At 38.8% G+C, this 24,326-nt stretch overlaps 1 protein-coding gene across 5 annotated transcripts in view; it reads right to left on the bottom strand.

The window, feature by feature from the left end:
* Positions 1-24,326, bottom strand: part of ATL2 (atlastin GTPase 2) — an 85,074-nt gene that overhangs the window by 39,842 nt on the left and 20,906 nt on the right. For 3 of the 5 annotated variants that reach the window (XM_019742232.3, XM_088796212.1, XM_019742227.3), the window contains exon 1: positions 13,091-13,275. The exons of the other annotated variants lie outside the window; for them this stretch is intronic. In XM_019742232.3, coding sequence (XP_019597791.1) covers positions 13,091-13,208 — 118 coding nt within the window. In that variant the 5' untranslated portion in view covers positions 13,209-13,275. Of the gene's footprint in view, positions 1-13,090; positions 13,276-24,326 lie in introns of those variants that run through there. 5 annotated transcript variants of the gene reach the window in all.

Here is a 24,326-nt window from a genome sequence, read left to right as displayed (position 1 = left end):
CCATGTCAACTCATTGTCTTTCTAGTTGTGGGGGGTGCAGCTCAGCTCAAGTCAAGTCATAGAGTTTTGTTTTTTGGTTGTTTTTGTTTTCAATCTAGTTGTGGAGAGCACAGCTCACTGGCCCATGTGGGAATCGAACTGGTGACCTTGGTCTTATGAGCACTGCACTCTAACCACTGAACCAACCAGCCACCCCTCTCTTCTCTTCTAAAGGGAAGTCTTGCAGAAAATCTCACCCAAGTCACACCAAGGGTCTTGCATCTGCTCGTAAAGTACTTTTTTTTTTTGGTGGTGGTGGTGGGGATATACTTTTGTTCTGTAGTCCAAACGTTTAAAGAATTAAGAGTACACAGTACTGAAACTTTTTCAATTTTTAGGTAATTTGTTTCCATGCTCGAGGAATTCTTACACATGCGCACAGGAAGAAAAGAGCCAAGGCTCCTTATTCACTGAAGTATTGTTTGTAACTGCAAAAAAAAATTTGGAATGTAAATATCCATGGATAAACCCAGAAATAGAGAACCAAAATTAATGAATAATATCTAAGTATGCACACACATGGATAAACTTCAAAACCGATGTCCGATGGAAAAAAAAAACAAGCCAAAAATACATAGTTTAAGCCACTTACTTAAAAAATGTATTTTTAATTAAGTTTATTGGGGTGACAATGGTTAGTAAAATTATACAAGTTTCAAGTGTACAGTTCGATAATACATCATCTATACATCACATTGTGTGCTCACCACCCAGAGTCAGTTTTCCTTCCATCACCATATAGTTGACCCCCTTTACCCTCTTCTACCAATTTTCATACAGCATGATACTAAATATTTTTATGAAAAAAATATAGATATGACTACTTATAAATCAGGAAATATTTATACCACTTCAAGACAGGTGTATATCTATGGAGGGAGGGAAGATAAGAAGAGAAAGCTGTTGGGAGAACCCTTCAACTGTACAGTAACATTATTTCTCTTTAGAAAAGATTCTAATAAATATGGTAAATAGTATGTATTAGATGTATAAAATGGATACTTGGGCATCTCTTATATTTTTCTGTCATTTTTAAAGTTTGAAGCCATAAAGGGAGACTCAAATCAGTCCATATTTTTGAATGATGCTTATCACTTAAAATAAATCCCTGATATCAGCTCATCTATTCTTATGAGTAAAAACTGACAAGTACAGATTATGTGTGGGTTTAAAAGGGTTTGATTTTGTTTGGGAGAAGTGGACTGACAAACATTTAGTATTTGAGATTTCTAGATCCTTAAAGCTCTGGATTAAACTGGATTTTTAAACAAAAACTAGAAAAACCAAAATAATCAAAAAGTACAGATCTACATAACTCTTCCTTGATAGATCAACCGGGGGGAAATCTATTTGCTACAGAATGGTCAATTCATCTGTAATTTAATTATACATGGGTCTACACCTGAGTTACACAGTCACTATTTAGCCACAGCCCCACCATCACACAGTGTGAACCACCTGAGCGGCTTGTTTACAGTACATATTCTTGGCCCTCACCTCCAGAGCTGACAGAGCTGATCAGGTGTGTGGGGTCCAGTAAGCGACATCTGTAACAAACATCCCATTAATAACCACCAAGGTAATTTTGATCCAAGGGATGAAAGGACTACAAGTAGAGGTGAATAAGCCTTTATTCTTCAATAAATATTCACTGAACACCTACAACATGGTTCTAAGAACTGCAAATTCAGTAGGAAACAAACAAAACAATCCTGCCCTTAGGAGTTTATTACATCCCAACGGCGAGGAAATAGGAAACAAATATATGACATCAGCTGGTGTTAAGTGCTACAGAGAAAAAATAAAGTAGGTTAACAGCGGGGTTGGAAGCAGGGGCTGCCATTTTATAAAAGACTGGTCAGTCGAGCAAGGTTTTCTACAAGACATTTGAGCAGAGAACTGAAAGAAGTGGATATCTGGGAAAAGAGGTGAAGACACTATTAGCAACTTTCTGATTCCTGGAAATAATTTACTATATGAAATCATTTCAGCTGTTGTACCTTTCACTATAGAAGAAAAAACACTTATTTAGTTGTGTTACTTAGAGTGCCTACTCTGTGCTAATAACCACATACTATCTCTTTAATCCTCAAAATCACTTCGAGGAGTAGCAATGCATTTTCTTGTTTGTATAAAGGAGGACAGTGAGGCTCAGATTAAGCAACTCACAGGGACATACATTTCGTAAGTAATCAAATAAGGATGCACAGCCAGGTCTTTGTAATTGTCAAATCCACCATCTCCCAGCTATGCCAAATGAGCACGTTTGTTGAATAAATTCAAAGCTGAATTCCTATGTGTTCAAGATTTGCAGAAAACTAAAAGTTACCAAAAAGACAAGTTGTTAACAAAAAAGAGTATATTTCTCATCTTTGTAACAAATCTTGGCATCTGGCTATTTTTCCCTTTACTTCTCCCAAAAATTTCCTTGTCAAAACTTATTTATACAGTCGGCGTATCATTTATACAATCAATCCCCCAACATTTGGGAAACAATTTTTTTTCTTCATAATCTTTCTTGAAGGTCAAGTTTTAAGCTGCAGACTTGTAAAATATAAGATGGAATAAAATTGTATTTGCCCATCTTTGGTAAGATATGCATTGCACATATGCATATATGTAAATAAATGTGCAACACACTGTTTCATATTCGTTGACACAAAGCTTGGTACGCCTTAACACAATGCTTGGTACGCCAACTCGTATCATGAATAAGTGAGAAAGGTTCCCCACCCTACCTACTTCAAGCCAGTAATTAGAGAACAAGACACTATTCTAGATACTAGAGAAGTACAATTTGCTAATAATAGTTCTAACTCTCAAGGTTCTAACACAAACAAGCATAAAAGGTCAGTATAAAGAAAGTGCTGTGTTAGATTATTTAAATGAGGGTTATTGATGAAGACATCCTGGAGAAGGCTACATCCATCTGAGATTAAGGCTAGAAGATTAAGGCTAACCTGAAAAATTTAGGCTAAGAGTGCTGGGCATTGTCATGAAGAGAGAAGCCATGGAAAATTTTGAAACAGAGGAGTGATAGGATCAAAGCTGTGTTGCAGATAACCTGAAAGTGATGAGTGAGTAAGAAGTGTAATGAGAGTCTAAAAACAGGGAAATCAGATATAAGGCAACTGTAAGAAACTAAGTATAAGCCCAAAGTCAGGAGGTTACAGTAAAAATGGAAAGCAATGCATGCAAGAGCTGGCTAGTTCTTCAACATCCTTCTTTGGAGATGCAACAAATAACACTAAATTATTCCTTATTTGTTATAAGAGGTATTCTCTTTTCTTACAAGCGCTTAAAGTGACAACGCACTAAATTTCCACTACAAAGTTTTGTAACACAGGGATCAGGAATCCATCAAAACCAGAGTAGGTTTTCTTGACTCCCTTTTTGGCCCAAAAATTAACTGTATAGTAAATTAAAACATATTAAACCCATTGAAGAGCTATTGAAATGTGTGAAAACAGGAAAGAAGTCATTTAAAAAAAAATACACACAAGGACCCAAAACTTAAGTTTAGAAAAGGCTTTTCATGACAAATCTCAAACAGATTATCTGCCAAGACCCTGGAAATAAGACACTAAGTTACATTTTGCCACAACTCTACCTCAGATGACTCATTAAAGCAGCAGATTAAAAAAAGAAAAGTACACACTCAAATCCTAAACTTGGCTCAATACTGGCAAAATTCCTACTAAGAGAGCAGCTGTAAAAAGAAGGGAAATAATTCCAAAAACAGACAAATAAACATCCTTCCAGCTAGATAAAATGTGACTAAGTTGAAAAAAAAACAAAAGGCATAAGAAATTCAAAGGTTCTCCCTATACTCTCCTGTAACCCCTTCTCTAGTTTGGCAGTTTTAGAGCACATGTCAGGGTTTCTTGTAGATAAATACACAAGCTCAAAAACAGGGGGGAGGGGGTAACACATCTCCACAGTTTTTAACAAGTCACATTTGGCGCTATTCAGTTTTTTCAGGAATTATCCAGTTATTTAAATCATTTCTTTGCTGTACTTGGTTACAGAAAAACAGCCCATATTTCTTTTTTTTATTAAATATGCTCTAGATGAGGTTTTGTAAAAGGGATCAGATATATAGTGACGGAAGGAGAATTGACTTTGGGTGGTGAATACACAATGTGATATATAGACGATGTATTACAGAATTGTACACCTGTAACCTATGTAACTTTACTAACAATCGTCACCCCAATAAACTTTAATTTTTAAAAAAATACTCTAATGCCATTTGATCTTTAAATTGCTTCTACCTAATAGCTTTTAAATACTTTTTAAAGCATCTCTTTTAGAAAAATTCTTAGAAAGGAGGGACAAATGCTTAAACTACTTCGTAAAAAGCTTACCAACACACTGCCTATCTTTTTTATCTTCAAACATGTGGGATATCCTACACTCTGCTCTCTAAGATCCCCTCCCGTTCTTCAAGTTCCTCTTCCATGAAGTCTTCCTCGACACCACTAGCACGCAGTAATTTCTACTTCTGAAATTATAAACTTAATGATCAACTTTACACACAAATATGCCTAAGGTCTATCTGATCTCCATCTACATGAAAGCTTAGAACAGAGGTCTGTTTCACACTTTTCTACAGTAGGTATTCATTACAAGCAACTGAAAAGCCCTTTTATAAGGTAGGTGCTCAATATCTTAACTGATAACATCAAAGGAAAAAAAGCTCGTTCTTTGTCTAAGTATGGTCCTCTAGCTGCTTGCCCTCCTCCACCGCTTCACTCCCCAAAAGAAAACCAATCCCAGCCCCTTCAAATTCTCCTTTACCCTGAAGAGAAGAGATGATAACTTTCTTTGTATACTCAACACATGCCAAGTGCTTTTACGACATTATCCTTTAATCTTAAACTTCTAAAGTAGGTTTTTTTTTTAGTTAAGGAAACTGATGTTTGGTGGTGTGGCAATTTGAACCCGGCTGCTAAGCTTGGAGCTCCTACCACACTACTGGACAATGAAGCAGATGCCCGTCCTGAGGTATTAAAAAGAGACAGGAATAAACAATCGATAATCTCACAAAGAATTTAAAATAGTTTTTAAAATTTTTTTATTAAAAAAAAACAAAAACTCCAGTAGCATACCTAAAGATTCAGAAGAGACTAACACTAAGTTAATAAATTGAAATTTTGCCAATTTATTTAAGAAAAACTCTCACATGGAACCATTTTAAATGTTTTTAAACATACTATTCCCCTCCCAAAAAACCCACAAAATTAAAAAGCAAACATGAAAAGAATTTCTTGTATGCAAAAGAGCTTTTACAAAATATAAGAGAAACACTGAGATGGTCAAAGAATACAAAAATGTAGTTAATAGAAAGAATTCACATTCAGTTATATTAAATTTTCAACATCAAGTGTAATCAAAGAAATGCAAACAAAACAGTAAGATCCCTATTTTTACCTAAGTGTTGCTATTTATTTTAAAATAACACACACTTGTAAACAAAAATATTTGTAAACAAGCACAAACCTAATCCTAATGGGAAACAGAATAAATGGATACAACTTTTTGAAATGGATGTGTTGATGTGTGGCTTCAGTTTTGAAAATGTACACGCCATTCGACCCAGAAATCTAAATTTTAAGACTTTATCTTAAAGGTCAAGATTTATCTACAAAGATACTCAGCCAGCATTATTCACAAGAAATAACCCCATATCCAAAAGGAGGATCAGCTTACCATATTTTGCTGTGTGTAATGCGCACTTCTTTGCCCAAATTTAAGGGAAATTTAAGGGAAAAATAAGGATGTGCATTATACATGGGTAGTACAAATTCGGTATCTATATAAATGTTTTTAATTTTTATTTATGCTTATGAGTTAAAAATGTAACTCTAGAAATCAATAACGATATCCATATGCAAAATACCCTGGAATACGATAATCGGTTTTGTTGAACTTATGACGAACTTGTAACAACAAAGAGTTCTTGGCCTTCTAGGATGGGTAAATATCGTAAATGTTACTGGTATATAAAATTTCTTGTGCCTTGTCTCTGTTTTTATGTTGTGTAATTATTTGTTACATAAAATTTCTTGTCCCATAATATGTTAAAAAATAAATGCTAAAATTCCTTTATAATACAAAAAAACAAGTACCTAAAGGTAAACAAATAAAAATTTGAATTAAAACAAAAGATTTTTTCCCTGAAAGTTTGGGCCAAAAACGTGGGTGTGCATTATACACGGCAAAATACGGTTAGTACTTAAAAAATCATGTTGCAGAAATTATTTAATCACATAGGGAAATACAATATGAAATGAGAAAGTAAATTACAGTAAGATCCCAATTTAGGAAAAATGAAATTATGCATTTAGAAAAGGATATAAACTAAAAGATGTATACTAAAATGTTAGCAGTGGTTATCACTAGTTGTTATGAGTTTTACTTTCCTTTTTTTTATTGGGGTGACAATTGTTAATAAAATTACATAGATTTCAGGTGTACAATTCTGTATTATATGATCTATAAATCCCATTGTGTTCACCACCCAGAGTCAGTTCTCCTTCCATCACCATATATTTGATCCCCCTTACCCTCATCTCCCACCCCCCACCCCCCTTACCCTCTGGCAACCACTAAACTATTGTCTGTATCTATGAGTTTTTGTTTCTCATTTATTTGTCTTGTTCTTTTGTTGTTTTTGGTTTATATACCACATATCAGTGAAATCATATGGTTCTCTGCTCTTTCTGTCTGAATTATTTCACTTAGCATTATACTCTCAAGATCCATCCATGTTGTCACAAATGGTCCTATTTCATCTTTTCTTACTGCCGAATAGTATTCCACAGTGTATATATACCACAACTTCTTTATCCATTCATCTATCAAAGGCCATTTTGGTTGTTTCCATGTCTTGGCCACCGTAAACAAAGCTGCAATGAACATTAGAGCACACGTGTTTTTATGTATAAATGTTTTCAGATTTTTTGGGTCGATACCCAGGAGAGGGATTGCTGGGTCATATGGCAATTCTATTCGTAACTTTTTGAGGAACCTCCACACTGCCTTCCATACCGGCTGCACCAGTCTGCATTCCCACCAACAGTGTATGAGGGTTCCTTTTTCTCCACAGCCTCTCCAACACTTGTTACTATTTGTCTTGTTGATGATAGCCATTCTGACTGGGGTGAGGTGATATCTCATTGTGGTTTTGATTTGCATTTCTCTGATGATTAGTGATGTTGAACATTTTTTCATGTATATTCCTTTTTATTTTATTTGTGTTTTCCAAGTGTCTACAAAGATTTACTGCTTTTCAAACAAAAAAGATTAAAACTTTTACAACCAAGTATGAATTACCATACTACTCTATTAAGTAAAGAGCTGCAGTCATAAGCCCTATTCAGTCATGAGTATGTCTGTAACTTAAAGGCAGTAAATTTCTATCTTAATATCCAGTTGTAAGACATTCAGCATCAGCTACATTGTTGAACCTTCCCTCCATCTTCTAGCCTATTTTAGAAATTGAGAAACAATATCCAAGTGCACTGCCATTTTCCTGCAATAAAAAGCCTCAACTCTACACAAAAAAATTGACATAGCCAATTCATACTGTCCTATCTATTTTAAAATAATTCAAACTCTCCTATCTATTTTAAAATAAAGTGCTCATGAAAAGAAAACAGCAATTTCTGAGATGTGATTAATAACTGTCTTCAAAAAATATATAAGAGCAAGGGTGATTTTCCTATCAAAATTTCTCTCTGAAATATTCAAAAATCACCCTCCATTCTGATAACAGTGAACTTAATCCAACTTTTCATATCTCATAAACCCACTCACTCAAATATGAAAATAGCTTCTTTAGTGAGTGTGCCAATTTCACCCCCTTTAAAGAGAGACTTTATGGAAGGCTTTAAAGCTTCTAAAGTGCCTTCACAGATTATCTATTTAATAAAAAAAAAATTTTAAGATCTGTAAGTTTGCTAGGGTAGGTATTAACCACCAGGAAAGAAAAAATATTACTGAGCTAGTATCAAAATCCAAACCTCCAATCTAAATCCATTCTGAAGGTCATAGGAAGTTTATAGAACTCAAAAGTCCTTAGTTAAAATAAGTATATTCTAATCTAATCACTACCCAGGACTTTACTATAAATGATTACATGAAAGGGAAAAAAAGCTTTTTATGGGATCACGATTAATCAGTACTATGACTCTACTATAAATGATTACATGAAGGGAAAAGCTTTTTATGGAAGTCACGATTACTGTGGTTTCAAGTCAATCATTTTTTTAGGCATTCTTGTGCATAACAGACCTAAGTTAGATTTTGTATTTACTGTTTGAAAAACCAATACACTCTACTTGGAAATTGCCATGACCTTAACTAAAAAATTAATTCATAATGAATCATGTAATTGACATAATTTCAGAAAACTATTTTGCCACGATTAAGTGATTCTCTAAAACGCAAGTTTATTAAAATGAAGACAGCTGAGAAGCATGCTTATTTTTATCTTATAAAAACTGAACAATGGCCTTTTAAATCACCTACTTTACAAGTTAATTTTTATTTCAAAGTCTCATCTTAAGATAACCACACATTATAGTAATAACTATCATCAATAGAATGTTTGCCAATGGGTTAAGCATTTTTATCACATTTAATACTCACAATAACCGTAATCATGAACCCACTATCAGTATTTTACAGATAAAGTTACAAAATTTTAATTTGCCCAAACTAAACCTTTGTCCACATTACAGAAAAAAAAATTAGAAGAGAATTTCTGATTGCTAATATAGACATATAAATAACACAACTAGTCAAATTAGCACTTCTTACATATGTGCAACTCTTGTCTTACACACAGATTTATAATTGACAACACTTGTGCCGTCATCTCATCTGTATCCCACAATAGCCCTGTGATAGAATTATTATCATAACTATATGTGAGGGGTTTCAAGGCTCAGGGTTTAAGTCACTCAGCTTTTGATTCCTCATCCTTTGTCCACTACACACACTAGCTTGTTTTTCTCTGAGTAAAGAAACATTGTTCCCACAAGCTAAATATTGTGCAATAAAAAGATAAAATGTATGACTAGAGATCCTAAGGAAGCATCTCTCACCAGTTACCTATTTCACCAACAAATTATTAGAGTTACTGGTTATTTTGATGCCAATCAAAGAAATACAAGTTGCATGAATAATTTTTATTAATCTTGTACCTTAGCAAGGCAATCAATCCCCTGCATTGCACTGGTACTAGCCAGGAGACTAAAAGCACCGTCAGTCAGAAGCGCACACTATCTCCTTGGGAATACAGAGGATGTATAAATTAGTCTTTCATGACTTAACAGTGGTTTGTACCACATATCATCTGCCCATAATACAATTATCTTATAGCCATTTGCTCCAGAGTAGGTAGTGAGGGTGGCTACTTTTGTGTACACATTTCTACAAAAATCTACCCCAAGTTTCAAATATGTGTACACCTAAACACAGAGATATGGTTACCAGTAACTTGAAAAATCATTTGTAAAATAGTTACCTTGGGCTGGCACTTCTGAACACGTCACTCTTCTCAATGTCTACACAAGCAAAATTGTTCTACTTCATTACTTCTATATCTACCTTTTCGCTTCCTACTTTAAAATCTCCCACTGTACTTAGTGACTTGTCCCATTTTTACTTTTTAACTGCCCTTCTCATTAGTATGATTTCAGACTTCACTCATTCAACAAAGTTTTACCCAGTCATCTCTAATTACATGGGATAATTTTCAGTGAAGAAAGGGCCCCTACCATCCTCCAAGTCTGGTGAGGAGCAGTAAGAGTGCTTCTAAGTAGTAGTTTCTGTGACTGTAGAAAAGTCACAATCACTCCCTCCAATGGGAATGACTTCATTCCCTCACAGGAAAGTTTTAGGAAATGGAATCAAAGCAAGATGTTTAATGTGCTTTATAAAGTAGCAAGTATTAACTTACTGTCATCATATTTTCCAGTTTGATGTTTTCCTGCTATACATTTTTAAAACTATTTTTTAAAAAAAGCCCTCATTCTTCTGTATGTGGTGAGGAAGAGTAAAGAACAGGAAGAAACTTACATGAGTAAGCAATTCATCGGGGGATCAAGTTCAGTTATTCTATATTCACAACTATCTTCCTTAAGTTAAATAATGGTCAATAAAGCAAACAACATACCTGTGCTTTCAAACCCCAGTATGGCTACACAATTAGACTACAGTACCACTACACTTTAAAAAAGGAAAAGAAGAAAGCTGTTTCCCGGTGTGGGTGCCTGAGAAAACCTCCTTCTGGAAAGCTGTAAATTACCATTACAAAAAAGTTTAACTTCTATTCCCATGCCTTACATTTCTGGCTCTTAACTTGGGAGAGAGCCTGCCAAAAGGCTTTACTTACAACTGTGTGTCAACAGGTCTTCAGTGGAGCATAAACAAGTTATTTTTAATGTACATTGGTACTAAGTCTCGAAATTTTAAAAATGTCTTGACTTATAGCACCAAAAGGTGACAGTCTTCCGGGTACTCTCAGCAGCTGCTTAATATCAGACACTTGGACAAAGCACAATTTTAGAAAAGTTCTAACAATTTCAAGAAAGCTTTCACTTGTGAATATTCAAAACTTTACCCTCCAGTTAAAACGCCTGCAGTAAACTAAAACGGAATCCCAAAATAGGCGCATTTGACTTAAAGGCCAGAATCTCATATTGACTTGTGGTTTATTTTCCTTATAATAAGTCTCTTTACTGTAAGGTAGCTCCTTCTTCCCCAAATAAAGAATTTAAAAGGATTTCAAAACACTTGACTAAATAGGTTTAATCACATCCACAAACTCCTATCATCTTACAAAGTCATTAAAATGAGTGTTAGGCTTTATAAAGATCCTATTCCTAAAAAACAAAGAAAAAAAGAAAAAGAAAGAAAAACAAGTAAGCATTTTTCTTCAGAGACACAAAGCATCTTCCTAAGACTAAACTACTGTAGCGGCACCTGACTCACCCCAGCTTAGCTCTTCAACTTTACTTATTCAGAAAGCAGAGGGAGACAAAGAGTTTCTAAAATAAGGAGTCCCTATTCATTCACAGCCTGTTTGCTGATGTATAACACAAATCTTAACAAGTTTATTTGGTTTTTAATGTAATAATGGGTAATCAGCAGGGAGAGGGACAGTTTTAAGCAGTCATTTGACAGGAATGGCTATCAAATGAAGTCTAACTAGAGGAAAAGGAAAAAAAGACTAAAATCTGTGAGCAGCATACAGCATTTAATAAATGCTGAGGCCCTATTTGTCAAGTCTTAAAAATCACATCTCTTCTCAATGTACAGCATAAAAATTTTAATAACCATGCCTGTCATAAATTTATGCTTCTCCTGCTTAGGCAAGTACATAAAACACTTTGAAACTACATCTAATAGTTACCTTGAAAAGATAGATAGATAGATAGATAGATAGATAGATAGATAGATAGATAGATAGATAGATAGATAGAGATGGATAGATGAGCATACACACCCCTTAGGGTCCTCGATTAGATAAATTAGATATAGATTAAACAGATTACACAAATTAGGTAGATAGTTAAAAAAGCACACACAAGCCTTAGGGTCCAAAAAAAGCTAAATGAATCCATCAGCATTCCAAAACAATTACTTGAGAGTTCCAGCCAGAAGAGAACTAAGGCAAAACCTTATTTCTCTAGTAGTAGTTTTTCCTATGTAAACAGTTCTGTCAAGTGCTTTGTTTGGTAGGCAGCAATAAAACAAGCTTTATTTCCTGTTCTTTTCCCTTACCTAGTTTGTCACCACCTCTGACATATGCTCAAGGTCCAAGGGTTACATGACTGATGAAGTGTATTTCACGTGAACTTCTCTAGTAAAGTGAGTCTTCATGGTTAATACTTTATCAAAATGTTTTACATTTCATCTCACAAAATCAGATAGTGGAAGGAGAATTCTGAAACCTCAAGTTCCTATTTAGTGCAGTTAACAAACTCTTACCTATGCCATGGCCGCACTCACCTAACCGTAAGTTTTTACTATTCCTAAGCCTCTGAAAAACTTTATGCCTTTAAGTACCATCAAACTTCTCAATCAGGATTTCATGCGTTCAATTCACACCACAGCGAAAGATCAAATGCTAAACTCCTAAAAATAGGGGTGTTATCAGTGAGAGGGACACACCACACTCGGCTGCCAACGCAAAGGAGTCTTCGAGGGGGCAGTGGTTTTCCCTGCACACGTACAGTAAGAACTCAATTCAGCAAAACCCGGGAGCAAAGGATCAGGTGACTTCACACCACGGACACTTTCAGTCTGATCGGGTCTTAGTGGTCTGAGTGGCTAGTAAATGGCTCATAACACCAGTTTGACAACTAAATCTAGACTCGCATCCTAGCCACGCGCACCCCGAGCCGATGGGTTCCGAGCCCCAGACGGCGGGCGCCCGGGCACGGCTCTGGCCTGCGGACTGCGCTTCTCCCCTGGAAGGCTGTCTGGAGAGCTCTCCGACTTGGCAGCGCGGTGTCCGCTCCCCACCGCGCGCTCCGCGTCCTCCTCCTCTGCGGAGCCCATCACGTCCTGGTTACCCCTTCCTCCCTTTCCGCGCGGGGCACAGAGGGCAGCAAGTGCCCGCCGGGTGACAGGTCGTCCTGCGGCGTCCGGAGCTCTGCCGGACCGAGCCGCGCCGCCGACCACCCCGCGCCCAGGTCTGCGGCCCGGGCACACGGCCGCCCCCTCAGGTCGGGGCGGACGCGGCGGCAGCCACGCGGCGGACGGACAGGGGGCCGGGCCAGGCGCAGAAGCGCGCGCCGCCCGTTCACCCGACAGCTGCGGGGGCCGCGGCCCGCCCTTTCAGGCCGCGCGCGGCGGGAGCACGGGGCACGGCGGGGACTAGGCCCGGCGGCCAGACGCGGCGGCGGCGGGAGGAGCGCTGAGCCCGCCGCGGACTACGACCCCGCCGCCTGCGGCCGGTGCCCGCGAGCGAGCCCGAGCGGCCCGCGTCCTCTCCCCACCCGGGCTCTGCGGCCTCCGCCCCGCCGGCCCGTACCTAACAAGGTCGTGGACGAGACGTGGTTAACCCCGATGCTGGAGTCGCTGGTCTGCCGCCGGCGCCGCAGCCCCTGGTGCGGCGGCTGCCTCCGCGCTACCTCGTCCCCCTCCGCCATCTTGTACCGATTTAAAATTAACTCCCCACTGACGTCAAACGCCGCCGCCGCTTTATCAACCTCCCGGGAGCCGGCGGGGCGCCGGCGGGTCCTAGCACCGCCCTCAGCCTGCTCCGCCCAGGCCTCCCCACGCCCGCCCCTGTGCCGCCCATCTGCGCCGGTGCTCCGCCTCCACCCGGCCGGCCTGCCCCTCGGCTTTCCTGGCCTTTCGCTTTGGGAGGAATCGGAGTGTGCTCCCACTCCCACCCCACCGTCTCACACCGCGCCGCCTTGAGCTCAGTACCACATCCCCTTAGCTCTGGGCTGGTCTGTGTAGACGCAGAAGCGATCTCCAGAGGACCAAATCCCTCCTTCCCAATTCAATAACCCAGTTCTCTTTACAGCTCTTCTCCATAATCTTTGACTCCTGCCCTGCAGGTGAGGTCGCTTCCACACTCCTTTCCTTCTCTCTTTTTTATCCCCACCTCCTCCACAGCAATTCCCTTCTTCCCTCCCTACCACCTCCCGCACAAGCTATGGCTGGTGCGCTGCTTTTCCTCTTGACCTTTCCTCGCGCAAGTCCCTAATGTTGCTTCCCCTCCAGAGACCATCTTATGGTTTGTTTGCAATAGCTCCCATCTACTTATGAGACCCTCCCCCTATCTTTTTAACTGTGCATACTCTTGCCCTCCCGCTCCTAGCATCTTGCAGTGGCAAGCCAGAAAGCACTTTAATCAGAAAATGAATTGTATTAGGTTGGTGCAAAAGTAATTGCGGTTTAAAAGGTTAAAAATAATTGCAAAAATCGCGATTATTTTTGCACCAACCTCATTGCTGGTCCTTTTCTAGCTGTGACGAACTTTCTTGTAGGGATCCAGTCGCTTCCTGTAGGAAGTTCAGGTCACTTTTTAAAATAAATAGCCTCTGGAGACTTCTGTGAAACATGGTCCCTATTCTTTTGGATTTTTACCAAAAAAATCACACAGCAGCTGCACATCAGCAGCTGCATTAGAAATTCCTTTTCTCTGGTAAAGACAGGGTGTCCAGATGTCAAAAATCACTGTTTTGTCCAGGTTTCCTCACAAGCCTAAATCTCCCAGCCTTCATCCTGCATGATCTCTAGAAAAGCGTTGGTGTTGTGGAAGCTTGCAGGGTATCATTCTAGAGCGGGTTTTGTTGGGCTGTCTATTCACCTGTTTTCTGTCTATGGAAAGGGATTTGGAGCTCCTCCGGGACTTCCTAACCCCCTGCATCCTGATTCGATGCCCTTGGGGCAGCCTAAGCCCCAAGCCATAAGCCTTGCTTGATGTTGGATTTCCTTTCACAATCTCCCTATGTGGCACCTATTTAATATCGTCCAGTCTGTTTTATGCAAGGTATCATCTTGGGCATGAGGGAAGATACAAAGATGAGTACTTTTGCCATAAAAAAATAAACTTCCAGTTAAAATTATCAGTTAACTTAGCACTGAGTACACCCCATCAGAGACCCCCCCCCCGAAAGTTAAGGCTGCACCAATTGGCCTCCTAACTGGTGTCCTTTCTACTACAGTAGCCCCCCCTTATCCATAGGGATAGAGTCCAAGACCCCCAGTGGATGTCTGAAATTGCAGACAGTACCAAACGCTATATATACTATGCTTTTTCCTGTACATACCTATGATAAAGTTTAATTTATAAATCAGGCAGAGTAAGAGATTACAACAATAATAAAATAGTATAATTATAACAATATACTGTAATAAAAGTTATGTGAATGGCTTTGGGGCCATTATTTAATAAAATAAGGGTTACTTGAACATAAGCATCTAAACCAGTGCCTGGTATATTACAGAGCCTCAAAAAATATCTGTGGATATGAATGAATGAATGAAGAATGAATGAATAAATAAATAAGTTACACTTTCGATTCTACCACTGAGTCACCTAATGTTTCCAAACCTCAAGGTCCTCATTTTTTGTAACTAACTATATAACAGGATTCTTATGCAATCAAATTGAATAATGTATTGATAGTGTTTTCTTGACTGTAAAACAGCTAACATTTATGGACTACTTACTGTTCCAGGCACGGTTCAAAATACTTTACATATGTTGTCGTTTAATCCTTACAATAATCCTAAAAGGTAAATGCTATTATTATTCTCATCTTATAGATGTAGAAACTGAGGTGCCAAGAAGTTAAAAAAACTTACTACATGGCAGGACTGGTATTTAAAAGCAGGCAATCTGGGTCCAGAGCTTATGCTTACATCTGTTGTGATTGGTGTTCATCTTATAGACTGTGAATTCCTAGAGGGCAGAATCCATAGTAGGTACTTTGGGATCCTGCCTTTAGTTAGTGTAAATTGTATTAAAAGCTATTTCTGGCAAATAAACAACTTAAATTTTTTTAATCCTATTAATACATGGGCTAAAGACATTCACAGAGAATTCAAAAAAAGTTATAAAAATGGACCTTAAACATAAAAAATGTTTAGTTTCACTCATAATAAGAAAATGCAAATTAAAACAACACTGAGATACTATTTCCCATCTATCATGTTGGCAAAAATTCAAAAGCTTACAATTAAACTCCGTTGGCAAGGATGTGGGGGGAAACAGGCATTCTCATACATTGCATTCTCATTGGGAATGCAAAATGCAATCATCCATAAGGAGAGGAATTTGCCAATATCCAACAAACTGTATTTGCATTTACACTTTGACCTGCCAGTCTCACTTCTGGGCATTAACTCTGAAGATACAACTCCAATAATACAAAAACATACATTTGTACAAGGTTATTCACTGCAGCATTATTTGCAATTGCAAAATATTGGTAACTATATATCCAAACATAGGTGATTGGTTAAATACTCATGATGGAGCACTTGGTAGCTGTAAAAAAAAAAAAAAAAAGGAAGCTCTCTATTAACTGATATGGAATAATTTCTAAGAGTTTAAAAAACCAAACTACAAAAAAGCATATATAGCATGCTACTTTTTGTGTGAGAAAGAGAAATAAGAAAACATACATATATCTACTTACCTGTCAAAAAAGAAATTCAGGTTAAACAGAAAATGATAAAGTTAGTTCCCTCCAAGGAATAGGGTGATGGACGATAAGGTAGAAGGAAGACAGAATGGAGTGACACTTCTCTGAATGTACCTTTTTGTACAGTGTTGACTTTTGGGAAAAAGGGGGCTCCTGCTGGACATATTTGAATCGTGTTCTACATGATCAAAAAATAAAATTAAATCAACAGAGTTGGGAAGTGTGTATTAAAACTGAAAGCAAACTAAATAAAGATCTTAACAGTATTTTAAATGACTAACCTAACAACACTGAAGAGGAAAAAAGATAGCCATCTAATCCAAGTAATTTACAAACAGAGGATTGGACTATAAGTATTTCTCAGTCTTGGTCAGGGTGGAGGGAGAACATCAAACAAATCCTGAAGTCTTTTTAGTAAGCTTGTTTTTGTAGCAGCATAGACAAAGCAATTCTGAACCTATTTTAGATGTACTATAGAATTGAACAAGTGAGTGAATATCCTGATACTTTTGAGAACTAGAGTTCGCGATTCAGAAGAAGGGGCATACAAATAATGAAAGGGGGAAGGCAAAATGAACCCTATGGGATGGATTAAATTGGAGGTATTGATATGGACCAAATATTTATCAAATATGTATAGGTATATGTGTGTGTGTATGTGTACAGATGTATGCATACACAGATATATTGCCTAGCTCTGTCTATAGAAAAGAACTACAAGCAAAGACACCCAGGTAGCCATGATCATACCTAGTGCCCAGTCCTGGTCTCTAATACCATTCCCTACTAAATAGGAACAGGAGTCCTTAGAGGCTGATTCTAGTGCTGGAGCAGGGTTGGTATAAGATGAGCCAAGAGCATCATCTTTGTGGCAGAAATTAAGGAGGGACTCAAAAATATAGTGGGGCATGTCACAAAGACACATAAGTCAGCTTGAAGGGGCGCCCACTGGTCAAATTTGGAACAATGCAATTTGAGCACCAAAACAACTAAGAACAATTATGAATTATAGGTCTTTGGGAAAATAGCATCTATGAGTCTATACCAATGATAGATAGATAGATAGACAGACAGACAGACAGACAGACAGACAGACAGACAGAGATACAGATGTGAAGGGAGGACTCTTGTTTACAGTAGAATGCTGAGGGTAGACTGGTAAAAGTGAAGAAAATGCTAGAACTGGAAAATCATCAATTTGCAACTGTGATAACAAAGATTGGTTCTGACTAAAATCATCAATGGATGCTAAATCCAGCGGGGAAGAGTTGATAAAGAGCAGAATATTTGCATGTCTTAAAGTTTCTCCCCACATGTGCTTACTGATTACAAGGGGAAAATGGAAACCATACCATGTAGAAATCACACACCTTGACTAGGTGACATCATGTGCCTCCAGGTGTAATGCCCGGAAAGGGACACAACATTACTCAGGTAATAGTTCAGTCTGAAATGAACCTAACCATGATGGAACCTAAGACAAACCTAAAACTAGAAACATTCTATTTAAAACGCACGCACGCACGCACGCACGCACACACACACACAAGAGGGAAACATTCTTCAAAAACATCAATGTCATAAAAGAAAAAGGCTGTGGAAGTGTTCTAGATCAAAGGAGGCTAAGAGCTATGACAACTCACTGCAATATCTAATTGTAAACTGTATCCTGTGCTGGGGAGGGAAATGCTATAAAGGACACTATAGAATCCAATGACAAAACTGGAATATGGATGGTAGATGAAAGTGTCACATCAGTATAATGTTATCTGAAGTTGATAGCTGTACTATTGTTATGTATGAGTATATTCTCACTTATATAAAATACATACTGGAGTATTTTAGGGAAAAGAGCCAGGATATATGCCACCTTCTCTCAAATGGTTTAGAAAACTTTATCCTAACATTAAAATACAATGGCAAACTGAAAACAAATCCCAAAATAAGTGTACTCGACTTAAAGCCAGAATCTCAATTTAACTGATGGAGCACTAATGAGCTTGACCCAATCACTGGCTTCTCTCGGGGGACTCTGCAGACTCCTCTCATTGACACCAGGGGTAATCCTTGTAGGATCCTAGACGTGGGTGCATGCGTCTCTTACACAGCCCTGTGTGTCTCAGACTGAGGATTGTGAGCGTCTTGAAAGGCAATTGCTCCATATGGGACATTTCAGGCCGATGGGCTTCCACCTGAGCTTGCTGTTCAATATTCAGTGTCCATTTTTCTCTAGAGCAAAGGATAGCTGTCCCTCATGAATGCAAGAAGGAAATGCCCCTTCCAACCCATAAGCATCCTCAGAGGTAATGACTTGAATTGGGACACGTGATCATCAAAAGAACACCAGCTTCGGAGTTCAGACCCCAGCTCTCCCCCTTGGTTTTATGACCTTGAGAAAGTTGATTAACCTCTCTAACCCTGATTCTTCCGCTGTAATGGTCTCCTCCTAACGTTTTTGTCAAGATGTTTAAAGATAATGTAGACAAAATATTTAGCCCAGTGACTGGTACACGGCAATAAATACTAGCCGTCATGATTACTGCTCCAAACAAGTCTAAAGACATTGAAGAGCAGGAGCAAATTAAAAATAATAATACCTGTTCCTAATTTCATTTAGTTTATAAACTACTTCTATGAAGCAAGGATTATTGGCATCATCGGCCTTTTACAGAAGAAGAAACTGCAGCTTTAAAAGTTTATATCATTTGTCCAAGGCCACATGACAAGTAAATCGAGATTTGCAGTTCTGTCTGCCTCCAGAGTGTATAATCTTAACCGTTTATCTCCAGAAAGCACACTGGTCTTGAGGCTGGGAACTGCACACTCTACAATCGTAAGAACCATTTATGAAGACGATGAAGTAGCTTCTGGGTGTCCAGGAGGTCGTTTCAGATAGCTGGAGTGGAGGCCAACACTCAAGTCCAGGACAACGGTCCCCATGAGCTCCATGACTCACACTCATCTAGATGCAATGAGAGCAGCTGCTTGAATGATCGACTTCGGTGGAATTCACAGGTATCTCGAAGTCGCTATAATAGTTTAGTGGAGGGAGCAACAAGCATCCAAACCCGTGAACTGGACTCGCTTGAGTACGTTTTAAACAGCAGGTAAAAACTGGTTTTTAAATTAAGATCGCTGACAGGAACTCTTTGGGAACTCTGTCCTAGTCTTGAACACTTTTGCAAAAATAATCATGAAGGAGTGAGTGTAGCCACCAGGGCACAGAGAATGTGCTTGTAGCTGGAAGCAAACACTGTCAAGTGCTTTCGACTCTTCTGAGAACAGGGTAGTGAATGATGTCCACCCCAGACAACCTTACAGACACACCAACTGTCCTCCCCATGAACCCCCTCCCTCAGGAATGCCTTTGAGGTCAGTGGAAAATCCACACTTCACAGAAGGAACTGCATATTTTAGCCTCTTTTAAGATTAAGACAATATTTACATTGGCTTTATTACATCAACATATTTTATTTGTAACAGGAGAGCAGCCAAATCTTTCTTTCTTTCTCATACCCAAGCCTAATTCCAAACTCTCAAAAGCTGACTGGCTAGCTGACAGACAAAACACTCCACTTTGACAATGCCCTTAGATTTAATCGTCCTTGTTGTAACTTCTTAATTCTTGAATTCACTGCCACTAGAGGAGTTCCATCATTATATTTTGATGGTTAAACCTGCACCTCATCGCAAACACTTCCAACAGCTCCAGGCCATTTCTCCCCTCCCTCAATATTCTTGGCTTCTCTCTTCAAATATAAACACTTAGAATGTGATTTCCCTCTATCTATTTCTCACAACAGTTCTTTGCTCAAGTTGAGATATCGGTGGGTAATGCTACTACCCCCTGATCTGCCTGGCAAATATTTATCTTTCAAGCTTGTCCTGATCACCATCCAAGAAAGTGAGATATTATCATAAGACATAATGAAATGATGGTGTTTTAACACATTATGTTTGGGGGTAATTTGTTATGTACAGCAATAGGTAACCAGAATGCATGCACATGGTGTAATAACAATGTATAAACATATGTGCAGTAAAAGTGTAAACAAACACAAAGCAATAACAAACCCTGAATTCAGAATATCACTCATTGCTAATGTTACTTGTTTGCTTCTGCTGTCTAGAACAGTGGTTTTTGTCATTGTGTTATTTTATTTGAAAGTGATACAAATGATAAATGGCATTTGCTTGCAGGACACGTTGCCACAGGCATGCCCAAATATCCATTGGTGACCGTTGTAAATTAGACTATTGGCCATGCAGCTCCCATCAGGAGCAGATCCAGGATTTGTGAGGCCAAAGGCGTCTATAAATTTGGGGAACTTCTTCAAGAAAGTAAATTATGAATCAAAATTAGATGTGAAAGTAAATATTTATTTAGAGTGAAAAATCACAAATTTTACAGAGCTAACACCACCAACATACAGAAAAATATTTTTTTATTGATTACATTCATGGTACCCCTCTCTAATACATTTTTTCTGAATTTTTTGGCTGCATAGTCTTTGATTGGCTCTTCATGTTACACCAATTCTGAAGAAAAAAATGATGATTTAGTTTTTCCTTTGGCATAGTTAATAAAGTTTTTATTTATGGACAGCTTAGAAAAATCTCAGCTTCATAACAATTTTACTGTTGGCGTCATGTAAACTTTTAGGGTTATTGTCAAATATGGGGAAATCTCTATCAGGTCTCTTTCATGCAGGAGCTTCAGATTTCAGGGCATATCAAGTTTTCTTTTCAGTGGCTAATCTCAGATACACTTTAAATTGAAAATGCATGGGGCATTTTTAATTATATATGTTGCATTTTGCAATAGATTTCTTAACAGGAGAGAAATTCCATTTTTAATCATCGTTGATGAAGACAAAATTCTCCTTTTACAGTTTTACCCATATAGCGATTGGAAGAATTTTCTATAGACTAGTTTCTGGCTCCATGTTTTTCAAACATTATTTTCCCTCCAATCACCACATACATACTGTTGGTGCTGGGTACTATAGGACAGTCTTACTTCTGACGTTGTACATGTTCCTATCAAGTTTGAGTCTGAAAACACAGGAATAGAGACAAAGGGTACGTGGGTTCTTGTCTGCCCTTTTAGGGTGTATATCCAGGAAGCCAATGCTAAATACCGGGGGTGCCAAAAAAAAATGTATACACATGACTTGTATTCATCTTTTGTTATTGATATATACTGAGTCTTACAATTTTAATACATTTTTTTCCTTTCTTAAAATGTGTAAACATTTTTTGGGCACACTGTGCAGATTGAAGGGAAAACAGAAAGCAGAGGGGATTTTGTGCCCCTCTCCCCATTTAGAACTCAGGGAGGGAACTGCCCCACAGAGTGGTCTTGCTCCTTCAAGAAATGGTCACAGCAGATTAAAACCAATGCTACATAGGGGCTAGGTGGAAATGGGCCTTAGTTATCCCTTCTGAGCTTCCCTTGGCTGGTCCTGGAGGGCACCACACACGCCATGGAGGGGTAGGAAGACAGTTGAGTTGGGAACTAGAGGTCATTGTTATGAGTACAGAGCATTTAACCTAAGCCAGGCATTGAATGGATGTTGTAGGTGAGATTCAGGCAGGTAGGCCACATTAGGGTGACCTGAACCAGCAAAAAAGAGTGTTGGGTCCTGGACACAACAAAGAACAAAGCACAGGCAGGTCAGCTCCAACTCCACGTAAAGTGGAATGTGCCCAGGGACCAGATTAGCCATGGCACCTCACAGCAGAGCCCAGCGAGGTCCCAGACAAGAGTCCCGAATTCCAGGCATGTATCCCAGGCCCCCTTTCTTTGCCAGGTGGTCACCTAAGTAAACTTTCCACTCTGTCTGCAACCCTGTTCCTTTTACTGTGTTTCCCCGAAAATAAGACCTAGTCGGACCATCAGCTCTAATGCGTCTTTTGGAGCAAAAATTAATATAAGACCCGGTATTATATTATATTATACTCGGTCTTATATTAAAATAAGAACAGGTCTTATATTAATTTTTGCTCCAAAAGATACATTAGAGCTGATGGTCTGACTAGGTCTTATTTTCAGGGAAACACGGTACTTTTGTTCTGGGAGGGAATAGAAACAATGGTATCAGAATTTGATTTTCAAGTCACAGGGGAAGATCCCTGGAATCCACTATTAATACTTACAACAACATCAAACATTGATCAGGTACTTAGACATGTCTGGTAATTCATATTACCGTAATAATAATAAGATAATGTATACACAAAGGTCGGAACCTTTTCACATGTATATTATAGTACTTTTTTTCAGTTAAGCTTCACAATAACTGTAAAACAGAAATACTATTACTATGTCCATTTTACAACAAGAAACCTGAAGCCAAGAGAAATTAAATAATTTGCCCAAGGCTACCCAGCTTATGAAATAAGGGAGCTAGGCTTTGAACGCAGGGATACAACTCGGGCGTTTGAATGACTAAATTATGTTTTCCTGGAGCAGCTTGAGGAACTCCAGCTAAATGATACTAATAGCTTCTTGGGGTTGACCTGATTATCCCCTGCCACACGTCTCTTTCATGTCACCAGGTGACATCAATGGCAGATAAAGTCATCCCTGCTCCAGTGTATTAAGTGTAAGCTGCTTCTCAAATCCAAAGCCCAAACTGCTTTGGCAGAGGGCAGGTGTTGCTGAAGAAGCATTACACATCGGCCATAACTCACTGGGCTAAGCTGGCAGCAGCCAACCATGCCCTCCGTCTTGTACCCATTCTATGCTGCGTGCCAAAAGTCTCTGGGGCCCCTTAAAGGCATGCTCACTCCCCACACAACCATGTGGTACCTATTTTAATCCATGGAAATTCATCCTTAGAAATAACCACACTTGCTATGCAGCAGCAGGGGTCCAGACTGTAATTCTGACACTGTGACAAGAATCCTTGAAAATGTCTTTAACCTTTCTGTACTTTCATTTCCGCAAAACTGGAGGAGGTGCAGTATACCACTATCATTTATAGGCTGGTTTGTTTGTTTTTTCTTGGGCAAGTATTCATGTTCAATGTACTTCTCTGCCCAGCGTTGCCATCTCCTCCAACACCTCCCTCCCTTCAGCATCTGTTTTCCTCAGAGCTCTTGAAGACTGAGCCATCTCCTTGCTGGTGCTGACAGTGCCCATGGAGAGCTAGGATCTGTGCCAAGCATGCAGACTGCTGATGCTTCTAGAACCTCTGGTGCACTGGGTCCCACAGCTGTGAAGATGTCATGTAGGGACCATGAGATGAGCCTCCGACCATGCTTCATTCTAAGCAGCTCTGCTTGTGCCTAAAGATTCCCAATGTCTCTCCTGAATAGATACTTTGCCATTTCTTCCTCTCACCTCTTGCTGAGAATGCCTGAGTCTCATGAAGCCAATTCCTTTGTTTCTAGTCTCATTCCTCTCACCTAGGGTCTCCTGCAGCTTCCAAAAGGATAGTCAGGGAACATATGATATGCCCCTCCTCTGCTACTTACCGCTCAGGCCCTACTCTCAACTAAAGCTACGGGTCCTACCCCTCAAGGGCACTGGATGTTTTTTTGACCAACCCAACACAAAACAATGCTCATTAGTGATAACAACTTAGGCAAAGCTGAAAGGGACTTGAAGGAGAAATGTCCTCACTAGCTGTATTTTGGCCCCAGCTCAACACGGCAAAATTGCCCAATAACAGATGTTAAAAACAAAAATACTTAAGAATTTTAGCACGTATTAAATATTTTTCTCCTGTTCTTATTTTACATGTGTAAAACAAATGTCATGCAGAAAACAGCATTTTTAAGTTTTAGTTCATGGGTATATTTAAATCTGAAGGTCATGACCAACAGCAACCTATAACCCATATTCGTACTCTTTCCTCATATATATTTATATTCTCTTTTATTTCATCCTTATCTGATGGTGATTGATAGGATTTATCAAATTCAGGTCAATGAAGAAAAACTATGGGCAGTTCACCATGACCGTAGGTAGGGGATTTGTTCTTTACAAGATAAGCAGGTGATTCCTCACGATAAAAATTGCGATTGTATAAAAGAACACAGAATCTTTCAGTCTCATATTTTAACAAGGGAAACAATGACAGAGTGGTTTTTCTT

Source organism: Rhinolophus sinicus, chromosome 2 (assembly GCF_057876585.1).
Source record: "Rhinolophus sinicus isolate RSI-liver-muscle chromosome 2, RSI-T2T, whole genome shotgun sequence".
Lineage (NCBI taxonomy): Eukaryota > Metazoa > Chordata > Mammalia > Chiroptera > Rhinolophidae > Rhinolophus > Rhinolophus sinicus.
This window is presented reverse-complemented; position numbering and strand designations above follow the sequence as displayed.